This window comes from Arachis stenosperma, chromosome 4 (assembly GCF_014773155.1).
Source record: "Arachis stenosperma cultivar V10309 chromosome 4, arast.V10309.gnm1.PFL2, whole genome shotgun sequence".
Taxonomy (NCBI): Eukaryota; Viridiplantae; Streptophyta; class Magnoliopsida; order Fabales; family Fabaceae; genus Arachis; species Arachis stenosperma.
Window position 1 is genome coordinate 135,918,623 of NC_080380.1, and position 15,167 is coordinate 135,933,789.

General features: G+C 33.5%; 1 protein-coding gene across 1 annotated transcript; it reads right to left on the bottom strand.

The window, feature by feature from the left end:
• Positions 1-8,181: 8,181 nt before the first annotated feature.
• Positions 8,182-12,337, bottom strand: LOC130975624 (uncharacterized). Its single transcript, XM_057900387.1, has 4 exons — positions 12,307-12,337; positions 11,999-12,100; positions 9,258-9,541; positions 8,182-9,012 (listed from the first exon to the last, which is right to left on the bottom strand). Exons 1-4 carry the CDS (start codon positions 12,335-12,337, stop codon positions 8,182-8,184), a joined length of 1,248 nt encoding a protein of 415 aa, XP_057756370.1.
• Positions 12,338-15,167: the final 2,830 nt, after the last annotated feature.

The window sequence follows — 15,167 nt, forward strand, 5'->3', positions numbered from 1 at the left end:
TTTTCAAGGTGGATACCATGGCTCTGATACTATGTTAGAAACAAGAGACTTAGAGAGTAATCTGAAAAGTGTATTTTTAAGTGTGATCAAGTTGTTTATTCAATTTGTATACAATATAAAAGGGTCTTTATAGGTACTAAAAGAATCGTAATAATAAAAACGTAATTTTTTATAATAAATACTTAGATATACTAAATAATACTAATTGATCCTAATTATATTCTAACATGCATCAATAATTGTGCAACCCCTTCTATTTCTAAAATAAAAAAATTATAAAATAAATATGAATTTTGCAATACTTCCATTTTACCTAATGAGTAATTGTACATTCTTGTTGCTTCTTGAAATGAACATAAACACGAACATGAACGTCACCAAGCGAACTGTAAAAAAAAAACAAAGGCATGTGCATATGATATGACTCCACGATGTATTATTGGTCATGAAATCAGGAAACAACTCACTTCAACAATATTTTCATTCAATACAACATTATTTTCCCTTTCTTCGGCAAATTAAACATATGATCTTATGTCTTATGTCTACCATAGATTCATCACAGTAAAGTTAATAATTGTACGACACTCAAAATCATAGCAAAAGATTTTTTTTTGGTGACTATAGCAAAAGATGTTTGTTACATTGTTACGACTTACGAGTAACGTTGAATCAATACCTGAAAAAAAATTACATTCAGAGGCCAATACTTAAAAAAAAATCTTATAAGATTTTGGATTCTTTCACTATAATTGCTAGTTTTTGTGGTGATGTTTTCCTAAAATCTTATAAATCGCTACATTAGTACTTTAATTTCATTGAGAGTTGGCCACCTGAAAATATTATTGGTGAAGAATTTTAATTGATAAAAGATTGAGTGAAGTGTTGCAGAGTAAAATTGTCAAGATGTCGATTCTTAAAGGAATATTATGTTATGAGTTTGTACATAGTTCTGAAAATTGAATCGGACAGACTGATTTAATTGGATTAATCAAAAAATCGATCATTCAACCGGTTCCATTGACCCTAAAAATTATCGGACAAAAAATGAGTCTGCAAATTAATCGAACCGGTAGTTAACCGGTAAATCGCAGGAAACAGTCGAATGTTTTTTTTAGAGTTACTGGTTTGGTGGTAACCCTAAAAAAAGGGAGCTGTTTTGAGTTTTAAGGGAAAAAAAAAAGAAGCCCAATGATCAATACCCATTAGGCCATCCCACCCCTCTCTTTCTCTTTCTCTTTTCTATTTGAATTCTGAACTTATTCTGAAGAAGAGAAGATTGAAGAACCCTAATCCCCAAACTTCAGCTTGCAGCTACAATTTTATCCCTCTTCAAAGTCATCGCTGAACTCTTCTCCTCCAGGAATAGACCATGGGTACCACGTCGCGTGTGGAAGCTCTGTTCGGCGATTCGGCCCTCTTCTCATTGTTCCTCCTCTAATTGCCGCCAAAGGAAGGTCTCTCTCTCTCTCTCTCTCTCTCTCTCTCTCTCTCTCTCTCTGTGTGTGTGTGTTTCCGAACTCAACGTCTCTTTTCAAGTTCTCTCTCGGTCTTTGTCCGAACTCAACGTCCCTTTTTGAGTTCTCTCTCGGTCTCTGTCCGAGCTCACTTTAGTTCCTCTGTCGTCGTCACTTCCTTTCCCTTACTCTGAGTTGTTGTTGGTGATTTGGTACAGTGCTTCACTACATTGTTTATGCTAGAATTTTTTGATTCTGAGTTGTTTATTTTGATTTTTTCTGATTTTGGATTGTTGATTTTGGTTGCTGATTTTCTGATTCTAAATTGTTGATGGTGTCATGGCACAGGCTTCACAACATTGTGTTAAAATTTTTCTGATTTTGAGATGTTTATGGTATGATTTTGATTGCTTCACTACGTTGTGTTTATGCTGGAATTTTTTGTTTGTGCTGATTTTTTATATTTAGTTGTTGATTATTGTGGTTGATTTTTCTGATTTTGTTGTTATTTTTTGTTTAGGAAATTTTATTAAACTAGAATAATTATTAGTGGTAGAATATTATGTCTTTGTCAATTAAGTGTATTTTGATTTTTGTTAGTTATAAAGGTTGATATTTAAAGTTATTTGTGAATTTTTTATTATAAATTATGAGAAATTATAAAATTATAAAATTTATTAGTTTAAAAATAATTAAATTTAAATATTTAAAATTATATATTAAAATTTTTAATAATTTTATTATATATTTAATTAAATTAATTGAATTTTAATTAAATTCTGATTGAACTTCTGAACCATTAAATCAATCACTTTATTAATTTATTGACCATTTTAGTTCTTATAACCTTATTTTTTAGGACAAATACCTAAAACTTTGGAGTCTCTATCATAAAAACTAACTTTTGTGATAATAGTTCTTCAAAAATTGTGTGTCTTATTATAGACATAGCATTATAAATGGTTGAATTCACAATTTAATGTGAAGTTAATTGTATATCTGATTAGACTGTATAATTTGCCTAAGTCTTTGGTTTATTCGCACATTAGTGGCCGAGACAATTAGCTTAGAGTGCAAGATTTTCCATATTTAAAACAAACGATAATATTAATATTTTACTACTTAATAATATTAGTAACCTAAAATATCTGACAGAAGTTCTAATATCATATTGGATTGAGATTAAGTAGATTTAATTCGATTAGGAATCATTTTTTTATGAACAATAATTGTGTATTATACAATTATATTCTATGATGGTGGGTTTTGCTACAAAGAGAAATTGCAATATTTTTATACCACCGTGTAAAAACGGATTTAAAAATATTATCATAAAAGGTCAATAATATATTTAATATTAAAAAATTATGAAAATATTATATAATATAAAATGTATTATAAAAATATACTGATAGAGAATATGTTTTAAAATATAAAAAATATGAGTGTATTTTTTATCAACAAAGTAGTCGATTTTTCGTATTATAAAATTCATCGATAATAGGATATGTGCAAATTTTTCATAAATTTTTTCTTTAATATAATTAAAACAATTAGTAAGAAATTCGTCTTTTATTTTGTTTCTGAGTTATTCTTCACAATATTCATAGCTGAAAAAAATCTTTCAGTTGTAGTAGCTGAAACAGAGAGAATTAATACCAAATGAATCAAGAAGAATGGTCACAAGAAGAAAAAAAATAAATTTTATAGAATTTGAAAAATGTTATTTAATTAAAAAATATTAGTAATAATATCTTTTTCTGATTCTTTTAATATTGTTATTTACTTTTTAGATATCAGAAACGATTAATATTTAGTTTAGACCGGACTTTTATTTATATTAGACTAAATACTAAATAAATTTTAAAAAAATAAATCATACTTAATAACTTATTACTATTATTTTTTTTGCAAAAAAAGCTGGGGTGGCCGAGGCCTCCACTCGCCTCCTGTATGTCCGTCCCTACTAACACGCAGGTAACGTATTGCTGTAATTCGAAGCAGATTTTGCATGAAAGTGAGACACTTGGCAAGTCCCCATCAACACGCAGGTAGCATGATGTATGCGGTGGAAGCAGCTTTTTCAACACAGATGTTGCGTGTTGTAGCAGCTTTATCAGAGATTCATGTGCTTTTTTCATGGAATTCGTAGCTTTTCAGAGATTCTTTTACCAACACATTACTTGCGTGTTGTTAGGATGTTTGCATGCAGGAAGCAGATGTTACTACAGAAACATGCAAAGACGTAGAGGTTGGCTTTTAAAGCCTTCCACCCGGCTCCTCTCCTCACTCTTTCAACACATTGTGAAGGAGTTAATACTCAAATTGGCCCATGAAATTTGACCCCCGACTCAATTTAGCCCTCAAGGTTTCAATTGACTCTAATTGCACCCTGAAATTTTGGCTCGTGTCTTAATTTGGCCCTTCCGTCGTTATCCGTCACCGGAAAGTTGACCTGGCAATTTTGGTTGACACCTTGCACTCTAGCAGTTAGATGACGTGGCAAAATATTTGAAGGCATCAATTTAACACTTAAAAATTTCAAATAAAACCTAGAAGTCCCAAATTTTCCAAATCGCAAGAGTGTCTCCAAAAGTTGTGAAGAATGTTGGGAAGCAGCAGCCAAGGATCATATAGCTCTAGTAGAGCTCGTTCGCATGGTGGCTAGGTGAAGAACGCACACCGTGACAGAGGTGGGAAGGTTTCGCATTGGTGCGGTTGTGGGTTGCGTCTTATTCTTCGGTGGTCTAGGACGGATTCCAATCTAGAAAGACCATTTTATGGATGCTCTAACTATAATATGAGTTGGTTGAATTGTTGCAAGTTGATTGTGTGTCTTATTTCTCAAATGCTTGTTGATTTTGTAGTTGTTCTTCCTCTCAATTTTTTTTGGATTTTTGGTGTTGTAGACTATCGATAAGAGATGGTGCGACTTTTTTAAATGGGCAGATGTTGAAGAAGAAGAAGCCATAGTTTGCAGAAATGAAAGTTCAGTTAGTGAAGACCATTGAAAAATATCTCTGGGATAGAAAATTAGTGCACTTGAAGCTGAAATTAGAATATTAAAAATGTGAAATATTATGTTTTCTTTGTTTGTTATTATTTTTGGAATTGTGATTATAGTTTACGGATTAGGTGAGATGAAATATATGTAACTATGATATCAGTTATGTGAATGAAACATTGTTATGTATTTAATGACAAAATAGAAATGAAATTTTATGTTCTCTTGGTAATGATATATCCTATAAAAATTCTTTAAAATTGAGATTATATAAAAGAGGAGGTATAACTTATGACCAAATAAGTATAAGAAGAGTATAGTTTAATCAAATTGGTTAAGCTGTTATAAGTCTGTATATGAAGACAAGATCAGGAGCTGGCTCTAATAACTATATATGTAGTATGCACTTCCATTAGTGAATAAATTTAAGTGTATAGTTCATTTGTGAAAACATTGAATACAAAATAATAACTTCACCTCTCAATGATTATCTTTTTTGTTCCCATGAAAACAAAAATAGATGAGATGTTATGACAAAAGAAAATCTAATAGAACCTTTTGTGGTTCTTACACTTGACAGAGGACCTACAAATAAGTAATTCATTAAGTAATTCATAGTCATTAATTATTGTCAATATCACAGCATTAGCAATAGCAGTATCTGTATCATACTTTAAATACCCTAGATAACATAGTTTCAAATATCCTAAATCAAAACAGATTACTCTACATAACATAGTAACAAAATATCAAAAGAGCATATTTTGATCAAATGCTCTCTACAAAATATGTTTTACACAACTTCCAGTCAACATTGCAAATCGTTTTCTATTTTGTTGTTGGTGGTTTGAAGCCCGGGGTAGGGACAAATGTCATAAACTCTGCCAAGTGTGCAGCAGACCCAGAACTTGCTCCTTGCATTGGGTCCACATTGGAAGTTGTTTTCCTCTTAGATTTGTAGCTTGTCAGCCTTGTCACCTGTTGTAGAGGTGGAGGTGGATCTGATGGAGGGACCTAGTGAAATTGTTAACAGAATTAGTGACCAATACAACCCAATAAAAACTAATCAATATATTATCAAATAGTATCAATCAATTGGATCTACTCAATATTTACTCGTGTATTATAAACCAATACAAACCAGTTAACAGTTAATCAAATATTAGAAACCAATCACTATATGTTCCTGATTTTCTGGTCGTGAGTAAGTTGGTTGGGTGAGTACAATTTCTGAAGCATTTGCATCATCAACAACTTGCTCTGGTGCTAATGGAGCATTTTCATTAATCTCAGCAGCTTGGGTGTTAGTAGTAGCAGCATTTGCTAGATCTGTAGTCTCTCCAGCCGTAGAACCTTTTTCTTTTGCAACAACAGCCACTGCTGCATTAACAAGGGCACTAGCAAGGTCATCAGCTTTCCTATGAGCACAACTCCTCTTTGTATGTCCTCTCGTACCACAGTAAGTATATGTGAATTCTTTGTATTTTATTTTCAATTTGGTTTCAGTTTTTGACTTCTTAACACTAGATGACTCTTCATCAGCGTCCTTCCTTCTTTTTTAGGTTATTGGCCCTGTCTTTCGCTTCATTTTAGGTGCATGAGGCCTATTTTGTTCACTTCTCTCCCAAAGATCTTGTCCTGGTATTGGATTGAGAGAGTGCTTGTAAGTATCTCTATAGGCTTCCATCGTTAGCCAATGATGACAAAAATCCTTAGGATTTCGATTTATCTTGGAGATGGCTGCACATGCATGGACACACGGCATGCCTACAAAGACAGATGTTATGAAACAGTATCCAACAATCTATTTAAATATAGACCAATCACCAGAGACAAAAAAATAGTTAAAAAGATAACAACACTTAAATGAATACAAACCAGTCACTATCTAATCTAAACTATGTTTAATCAAATAATACAAAAATAAATAGAAATAAGCAGTTATTGGCTACCTCAGTACCTGTTATTTACCAAAACCTACAGGTGCATATGCTCTTTCCTAAGTCAACAGCCATGTTGGTAGGCTAACCGTGGATCTCAAATCTTTGATACTTTTCATCTCCACTCCAGATCGGTGTCCATTTTTTAGATTCTTTTCGGATTTTCTGCAATCTACTATGTTGGATTGGTGGGAGCTTACCAACATCGTGGGATACTTTGACCTTGTTTTTTTGCAATGGACCGCATCGCAAACATCCGAACCTTCTCTAACAAGGTGATTATTGGCTTAGCTCTGTATTCCTTGATCCTCGAGTTAAAAACCTCGCAGGCATTGTTACAAATGTTATCAATTTTTTTATCGTGTCGGAAATATGCCCTAATCCATGCTTCTCTAGGCTACTTATCCAAATATACCCAAGCTTCCTCGTTGAGTCTCTTTAACCTATCCATCTTCTTATCAAAACCATGGCGAGTTGTTTTCCTAGCACACTCCCATAATAGTCCTCTGTACTCCTGCTCTTTCCACTATTTTTTAAAATTCTTCCATAGATGCCAGACACAGAATCGATAGTGTACATTGAGCATGAGCTCCTTTATTGCTGAAGCCAAACCCTGAACCAGCAACACATGAAATTTCAATTATCGTGCTTCAAATAGACCCCCAAAATATATTAAGTGACCTCAAATAGACCTTCGCAACGAATACATTTACTAATCACAGTCCTCACAGCAAGTATGAATTGATTATACAAATACATTTACTAATCACAATCCTCACATACAAATAGATCTTTTTAATCACAATCCTCACAGCAAGTATGAATTGATTATACAAATAAATCTTTTTAATCATGGTCCTCACAGCAAGTATGAATTGATTATACAAATACATTTACTAATCACAGTCCTCACAACAAGTATGAATTGATTATACAAATACATTTACTCATTTACCTTTTGCATGTCTGACATAAAAGCCCATTTATTAGCCATGTAGTCACCCAAGTCATCAAGCAGCAGGTCCGAAAACCACCTCCAATTCTCTTTATTCTCAACATCAATAATTGCCCACGCAATTGGATATATGTGGTTGTTGGCGTCCTGAGCCACTGCTGAGAGTATTTGTCCCCCAAACTGAGTCTTCAAGAAGGCTCCATCGAGTCCGATCAGTGGGCGGCAGCCAGCCTTAAAACCCTTCTTACATCCATCTAGGCATACATACATTTTTTCAAATATAGGATCATCCCCTTGAAGATATGTATCAATCTTTACCGTTGAACTAGGAGTACTCTTAAGTAGAGTTTCTGCATAATCTCTAACCAAACCATACTTGGGCAACTGCATGACCGTAAACAATATTTCTTGCGTCCATTAAAGCTTTGGCTAGTGATGATTCGTTTAGGTCTAGGTCACACCTTCTCCTGAAATATGCTTTAGCCTCACTGTGCTTTAAGCTCGGATACCTCCTCAATTTCTTTACCAACTTGCCAGCAAGCCATCTCCTGTTGGCTGCCCTATTTTTGCTCATCCTAAAACATATGTGTTCATTCTTAAATATTTTTAATTGCCAGCATGTCTCCTCAGAATTCCTGGATGCATAAGCAACCCATGGACATCTAACCATATCCTCATCTTCTCCAATTGTCCACTTGCAAATAGCTCTGACTTAGTAGTTCTCATTCCTTCTAAATTTAATCTCTCTACCCTCTTAAATGGTAAATTCTCTCACAGCATCCATAAATTCATTCTTGTTACTGAACTTAATTCCAACTTGTAGCTTTAGTTCACCGAATCGGCCACCCTCGGAGAAGATTGGGTGCACATCATCAGCATCATCATCATCACTCCACTCCTCATATGAGTTTGGGGGTTTTTCAATTTTTCAGACCTCCAAGAGTCGTTTCCATCAGAATCATCGTGAATTGGATCATATGCATCATAAGATTCTTGGTTATTTTCTCTGTTGCCCAGCACTTGCACCCAATCTACTTCTTCATCAGAATTCTCCACAACCAGATTGTCATCTTTCTCTACTATTTTTTCCTTGTGCTTCTTCCAGACAGCACCTGGAGCATGCTTCAACTTAAATTCCCTCAACCTAGCTGCCGAAAGACCACCTTCAATATTTGATTCAATAGAACTGTCTTGTGGTCCAGGCTTGTATAGGCTATCTTCTGCAGATTCATACGAGTCATGTGAGTCACTGTCACTACTATTGCTATCATCGAGGCTTATATAGGTTTTCTTGTTGCCAGTATCTTGTTTTTGTCCTACTACTCTTTCTTTTAGTCTATCAGAGGATCTTGTTGCAGTATGTATTGATTTGGATGAAGTGACTTTAGATTTGGGGGCTGATTTAGGTGTTGGATTGGGCTTGGATGCTGATTTAGGTGTTGGATTGGGTTTGGGCCTGGACTTGGATGTGGACTTAGTTGTATTTAATGTGGGATTGGGTTGAGGTGCTGGTTTGGATGTGGACTTGGGCTTAGGTCCTGGTTTGGGTATGGGCTTAGGTGTTTTCTTAGGTGCAGGTTTGGACTTAGGTTTCTCCTTAGTTGCTGGCCTGGGCTTAGGTGTGGGTTTAGGTGCTGGTTTTGGTTGGGGTATCTCCTTCAACAGGGGGTAGAAGCAGATGCAGGTAGGGACTTGGATGCTGCGTTGGAAGGGCCTTCACTTGTGCTATTGATGGGTGATTTGATATGGGATGGAATGGTTGGTGTATTATTCTTTGGGCTAGGTGTGGTCCCTTTGACAACGTTTTCTACACCAGTGACATTGGGTGTTAGCTCTATCAATTTAGGTGCTTCTTCCTCTACCATGGGTTAGGAAACTCCATGCTTATAGTATATGTGCACTGTTCTCCCATTGTTCTTTGCATAGAAGCACATCTCTACTGGCTCTTTGTCATGACTTAGTACTCGCAGTCCACTCTTTATAGGTCTACCAGGAATAAGCCACCAATACTTAACCATGTTATCATAACCTAGGACTTTGTAGTAGTCTCTCAGTAAAAATACATCTAATACATCCTCATCCTTTCCAGTCAACTCATTAGTGTGATCATTGTCATAAACCAAACTGCCATTTGGTTTGGTAACAAAACTACCTCCGTCATGATACACAATTGTTATACCTTCATCTATTTATAAATAAGATTCAGGAGACACAATGGTTAAAAATAACACTAACTTCTATAAATTAAAAATAGTAATTCAGATTACAGACAATTCAGTTGGGACCTAGTTCTAATATATTAAACAAACTAATCAATTAAAAGTGTTTTGGCTACCATTAAAAAAGAAGAAGAATTAAAACATGAATATTTTGTTAAAGGTATTTGGTTTAATTTCAATCTGTCTCATACAATCCTTAATCATGAAACATGAAAGAATAAATCATGTAAAATCAACAATATTTAGATACGATTACAACTTTACTAATCAAAGTAAATTCAACTCTGACTCAAATATGAAACTATTATGCCATACAACACTAGCCAACATTGCCAATACTTCACAGAATATAATGAAACAAGTATAATCCCTTTAGTGGAAAGAATGGCCAAAATGAATAGGGACTAGAAGACCAGGGATCTTTAATAATAATAATAATAATAATAATAATAATAATAATAATAATAATAATAATAATAATAATAATAAACCTTCAGCAAAACATACCAGCTTGATCTACGCTTTAATTATTGTTAAAACCAATGAACATTATTTTCAATCTTCAAGTGGAAAAGCAAATAAGGGAAACTCATTGTCCTATCTAAAAAAAGAAAAGAGAATAAAAGGGCAAAGATTTTTTACAATTGATTGCCAAAGTAGAACAAAGAAGTTAAGATCTTCACACAATCAATTACCTAACTAACAATCACAAGTATCTGAATACATATATAATTGTTCCCAAGCCAAAATGACGTAACATAGTTTCAATTTTTTTAACCACCCACTAATTAGATATAACACCACAATGCTCAAAATGCACTGAAATATTGAATATGATTATCTGCGACACCTTCAAGCCATAGTACTAATGTCAATGTCTAAGAAAAATCAAGTAGTTCAGTTCATGATTATCATGACGTAACATAGTTTCAATTTTTTTAACCACCCACTAATTAGATATAACACCACAATGCTCAAAATGCACTGAAATATTGAATATGATTATCTGCGACACCTTCAAGCCATAGTACTAATGTCAATGTCTAAGAAAAATCAAGTAGTTCAGTTCATGATTATCACTTAATTTCAGATGTATAATAAAACACTTATGTGGTCATTGATGCAGACAATGTTTAGCGCACAAAAAATGCTTTATTTTTACAAGAAATTACCCAGTCAACAATTAAATTAAAATGAGATATGAAGGAGAAAAATTGTTATTTTAAAATGGAATATGAAAAATCAAAGAAGCTCAAACGGACAAAGAATTGAACGATTTAGTTGATCACAGCCACACACATGCAAAAAAATTAAACCCTAATATACAAAAATTCTATCATCATCAACAACTATAATCAACTACAATCTCCCAAAGTTTCACTGATGAAGTAGAGTGAAAAAATGAAAAACAACCCACAACTAACATTTCGAAAAAAAATAGAGCATGGTAGTTGAGAGCAACGATTTTGTTACTAACCTGTTTTTCAAAAGATGACTCCCAGGTAATTAATCTTCACAATGGGAACGAAACAAGTAAGAAAAGTTTCAAACCTCCATTACTGTGACACCCATGGTGCTTCTATGACGGGAACGTATACGAGGGGAAGAGGAGGAAGAGAAAGGGTCAATTGGGTTTCACTTTTGAAGTGGTTAATGTTTGGATTTTCATTTAACCCATTTCTCATGTCAACGACGTCATTTCTAAAGATTTCAGCGCCAACAGTAAAACGGCGTCATTTTGAGACTCCCAGGTATCATTTAAAATTGTCAGTTCAGCTTTACGGTGACGGAAAACAATATAAGGGCCAATTTGAGGTGCAGGTCAAAATTTCAAGGTACAGTTATAGTCAATTAAAATCTTGAGGGCTAAATTGAGTCGGAAGGTCAAATTTCAGGGGACAATTTGAGTACTAACTCCATTGTGAAGAGAGTTGAAAGAGTATTTAATTCAATGGGTTTTAAAGAGTGAGTGTTCTTTTGATGATGCAAGGAGAAACGCAATGACAAAGCCATGCAAGAGAAATGTTGAACGGGGCAGCGACGTCAGCGGCAATAACTCTGGAGGGTAGAGGTTAGAGGCTAGAGAAGATGAAGAAAATTGAAAAAATGAGAAAAGGAGAAGGGTTAGGGATTTAAGGGGTGGGGTCAAAATTAATTATGTAGTGGGGGCACCTAATATATATCAATAAGAACTATTCACTAATTTTTAAAATTTCACTGGGAGCACTTGCCTCCACTAGCCAGTGAGTACATCCGTCCCTGTGTATTGCTCCTGATGGTTAGATCCGTTTTGTTACTAATTTTTTAAAATTTCACCCATTTCGAATTCAACGAGGGAAGGCTCAACGTGGACAAAAAATAATTAATGATGGAATCTACTTTCTCATCAATTTTTCTCAATTCTCTAACCACTTCTTCAATACCAATGATCTCAACTTCCTCCTCTTGTTGTGATTCTTGCTTCAACTCCTTTTCTTTCCCTTGAAGTTCCAAGTTCTCTTTTTCACTACGCTCCTTAGTTAATTCTCCACATTCATTGAAGGATTACCATGTGTTCATATTTCATAACACGCATCAGAAGAAAAGAAAGTAATCGTAAAGATCTATTTTGTGCTTAAATTTTATTCTAGAAATAATATATAGATCAGATCTAAATACCTTTAGAAAGTTTAGTAAAAACTTTATTTTTCGATTGTACAAAGACTCTATGTGTATCTACACCGAGACCAACCTTTAGCATCAACTCCTTGACCAATGGACATCTGATCTAAATTGAGAAATCTCTTGCAACTCTTTGCACATCATAAAATTCTTCTCCAAGAATTAGACCCACATACGTTTATGTGTATAGAGGTAAAAGAATAAAACTCTTGTGTTTTATTCTCATCTATTTCCTCTATTCTTGGCATACATATATATAGTATGAGATTTGTTACTGATTTTAAATTTAAATATCAATTCAAATTTGAATAATATCTTATTATTTTAAATTTAAATCTTTTAAATTTATGAATCATATCATAATTCAATTTGAAACAGAATCAGTTAGGATCTCATTCAAATTTATAATTCAAATTTAAAAATAAAATAACTAATTATTCTCAAATCTCATTTAATATTTTAAATTATCATATTTTTATTATTATTATATTTTTGGTGCTAGCAAAGAATACAATAATATTCTATCTGAGTTAATATAATTATTTATTTGATCAAATCAAAATAATAATTAAATAATTCTATGGCGAAGATTAGAACACTCGTTTGTATGTGACCCCATAGGTTCAGCGGATAGTAAATTAGTCATACTAAATTTACTAATCAAGGTTGACATATAGCAATACTCCTCAACGACCTGATAGTATGAAGTAATATATATTTTTATTAAGAACCTCATAAGAACAAAGTATAATTTCTTCTATCTTTTCAGCTCTTGGTTAACCCTTAGAGTATAGTTTAATTGTCAAACTCTAACTTGTTGCCATTGAACTGTGAATGACTTAAGAAACTAATTTCTTCATTCATTCAAACTCCTTAGCCAAGATTTTATTCGTCTCAGTTATTATAATCATAGAGCTCAAACTCTTTACCAAGAGTTGACTGATTTCTTATTGACTAATCATTAATTCTACAAGTATTTAAATCATACCCAATATCCATTCAACAACCACCCTAGGGTATTAGATGTCCAAAATCAAAGTATAATAAATACATTGTTAATTACTATAACAGTCGCAGGTCAAAGAAAACTCTATTACCTTGTTAATCTTGAGAATATCCTATTGACAAATATGTGGTAATTATAACTATTAATTGAGTTAGTTCAATGGTCATATCTCTATATGCACCATATATATATAATTTAATAAATGAGATCTGTTAATCTTCATCCAATAAAGACCATTATATATATATATATATATATATATATATATATATATATATATATATATTGGATTATAATGTCCTTTTTAATAATCCTATGACAAAAAATAATTTAGATTAAATTATCAAAGATTCATCTCTCAATATTATGTTCACTATCACAATGATAAATATCTAAATTTAATCAAGGACGTTGTTATATTAATATTTTAATATAATAACAATAACAAATTATTTGACACATGATTGATTGGATTGTGGTTATATTACTTATTCCCAACATTCATCAATGGGAGTGTCTTGATTACATGAGCGCAATGAAACAAAGCGATTCACTGCTTCGGCTAAGGTAGCCACAAATTTTTCTTGCATCTTTTGTTGTTCTTCTCGCTTTTGGAGAAGAGAGTGAAGATCTCTTTGTTCTTACATTAAAGGTTTGAGAAATTCATTCAGTGAAGGTGGTGGTGAAAAAGATGATTCATTGTTTGGGAGAAAAGTGTTATAGTTAGAAGGTGGTCCTTCTTGGTGAGAGTATTAAGGTGATATATATGGAGGTGGTGGTTTTTGGGAGTATTGGTGTTGAAATGGTGGTGGCTCTAAACATGGTTCACATGGCTCATATGATTGTTGGTGTGGTGGGTATAGGGTAGGATCATATGAAAGTGTTTGGTGGTATGGAACTTGTGAGTATGGCGGTTGAGGGCTATGTTGAGAAGTTGGTTCATATTGGTGTGCAATATGGGGTGGATTGTAATCATAAGAAATCGGAGGAGGTTGTTGCTAAGAAGTTTGTCTATATGAATGAGACTCCTCCCACCTTTGATTCCACGATCTACGATGCGACCGATCGTTAAAATTCTCACTTCCTACAACATAGTTGTAACCAAACTTATGGTCAAACGGGTGAGAATTCATAGTGAAAATAGAAAACAAAACAAAAACTGTCAAAAGATAAAGAAAATACACTTTTAAAACTAGCAAAAACTTAGCAAAAATACAAAAACTAACTATTCACAATATTAACATATATACAATAACCAATAACAAACATTGCAATTCCTTGACAACGGCGCCAAAAACTTGATAAAAGTATTAATGTCGGTTCGAAATTTCACAACATAATTCCGTTGCAAGTATAATCCAAACCAACAAATAACTCTCAATCAAAGTTTAATTTAGTTTGTCACAATAAGCAAGAATTTAAAAGACAAGAAAGTAAAGAAGTATGCAAGAAATTAAATTAAAAGCAATTAAATCAAAAGAAAGGAGAATTCAAATACTAAAAAGAGTCTTGGTAAGGGTTGAGAGTCAAGGGTTCTTATCCTAGTCATTGACCACAAATATGATAATTATGAAGAGTTAATCCCATTTAGTCAACCCTAACATTGGGGGTAAGTCAAATAGGAATAATTGATCTCAATCCACAAGTCCTAAGCAACTCACTAATTAACTTAGTGAAAGACTGGCGTTAGTTAGGAATGGCAATACCACCGAAACCTACGGGTACCCACCCCGCCCCTACCGCTCGGTGCGGGTAATTACCCGCTCGGGGTGGGCCGCACTGGAGCAGTTTTTAGCGGGGCGGGTTCTTGAGAGGGGCGGGGTGGGGTCGGGTTTAGGTAATACCCGCCCCTACCCACCCCGCTATATATATAATATATATAATTTTAATATATAATATGTGTAATATATGTAAAATAATTAGTA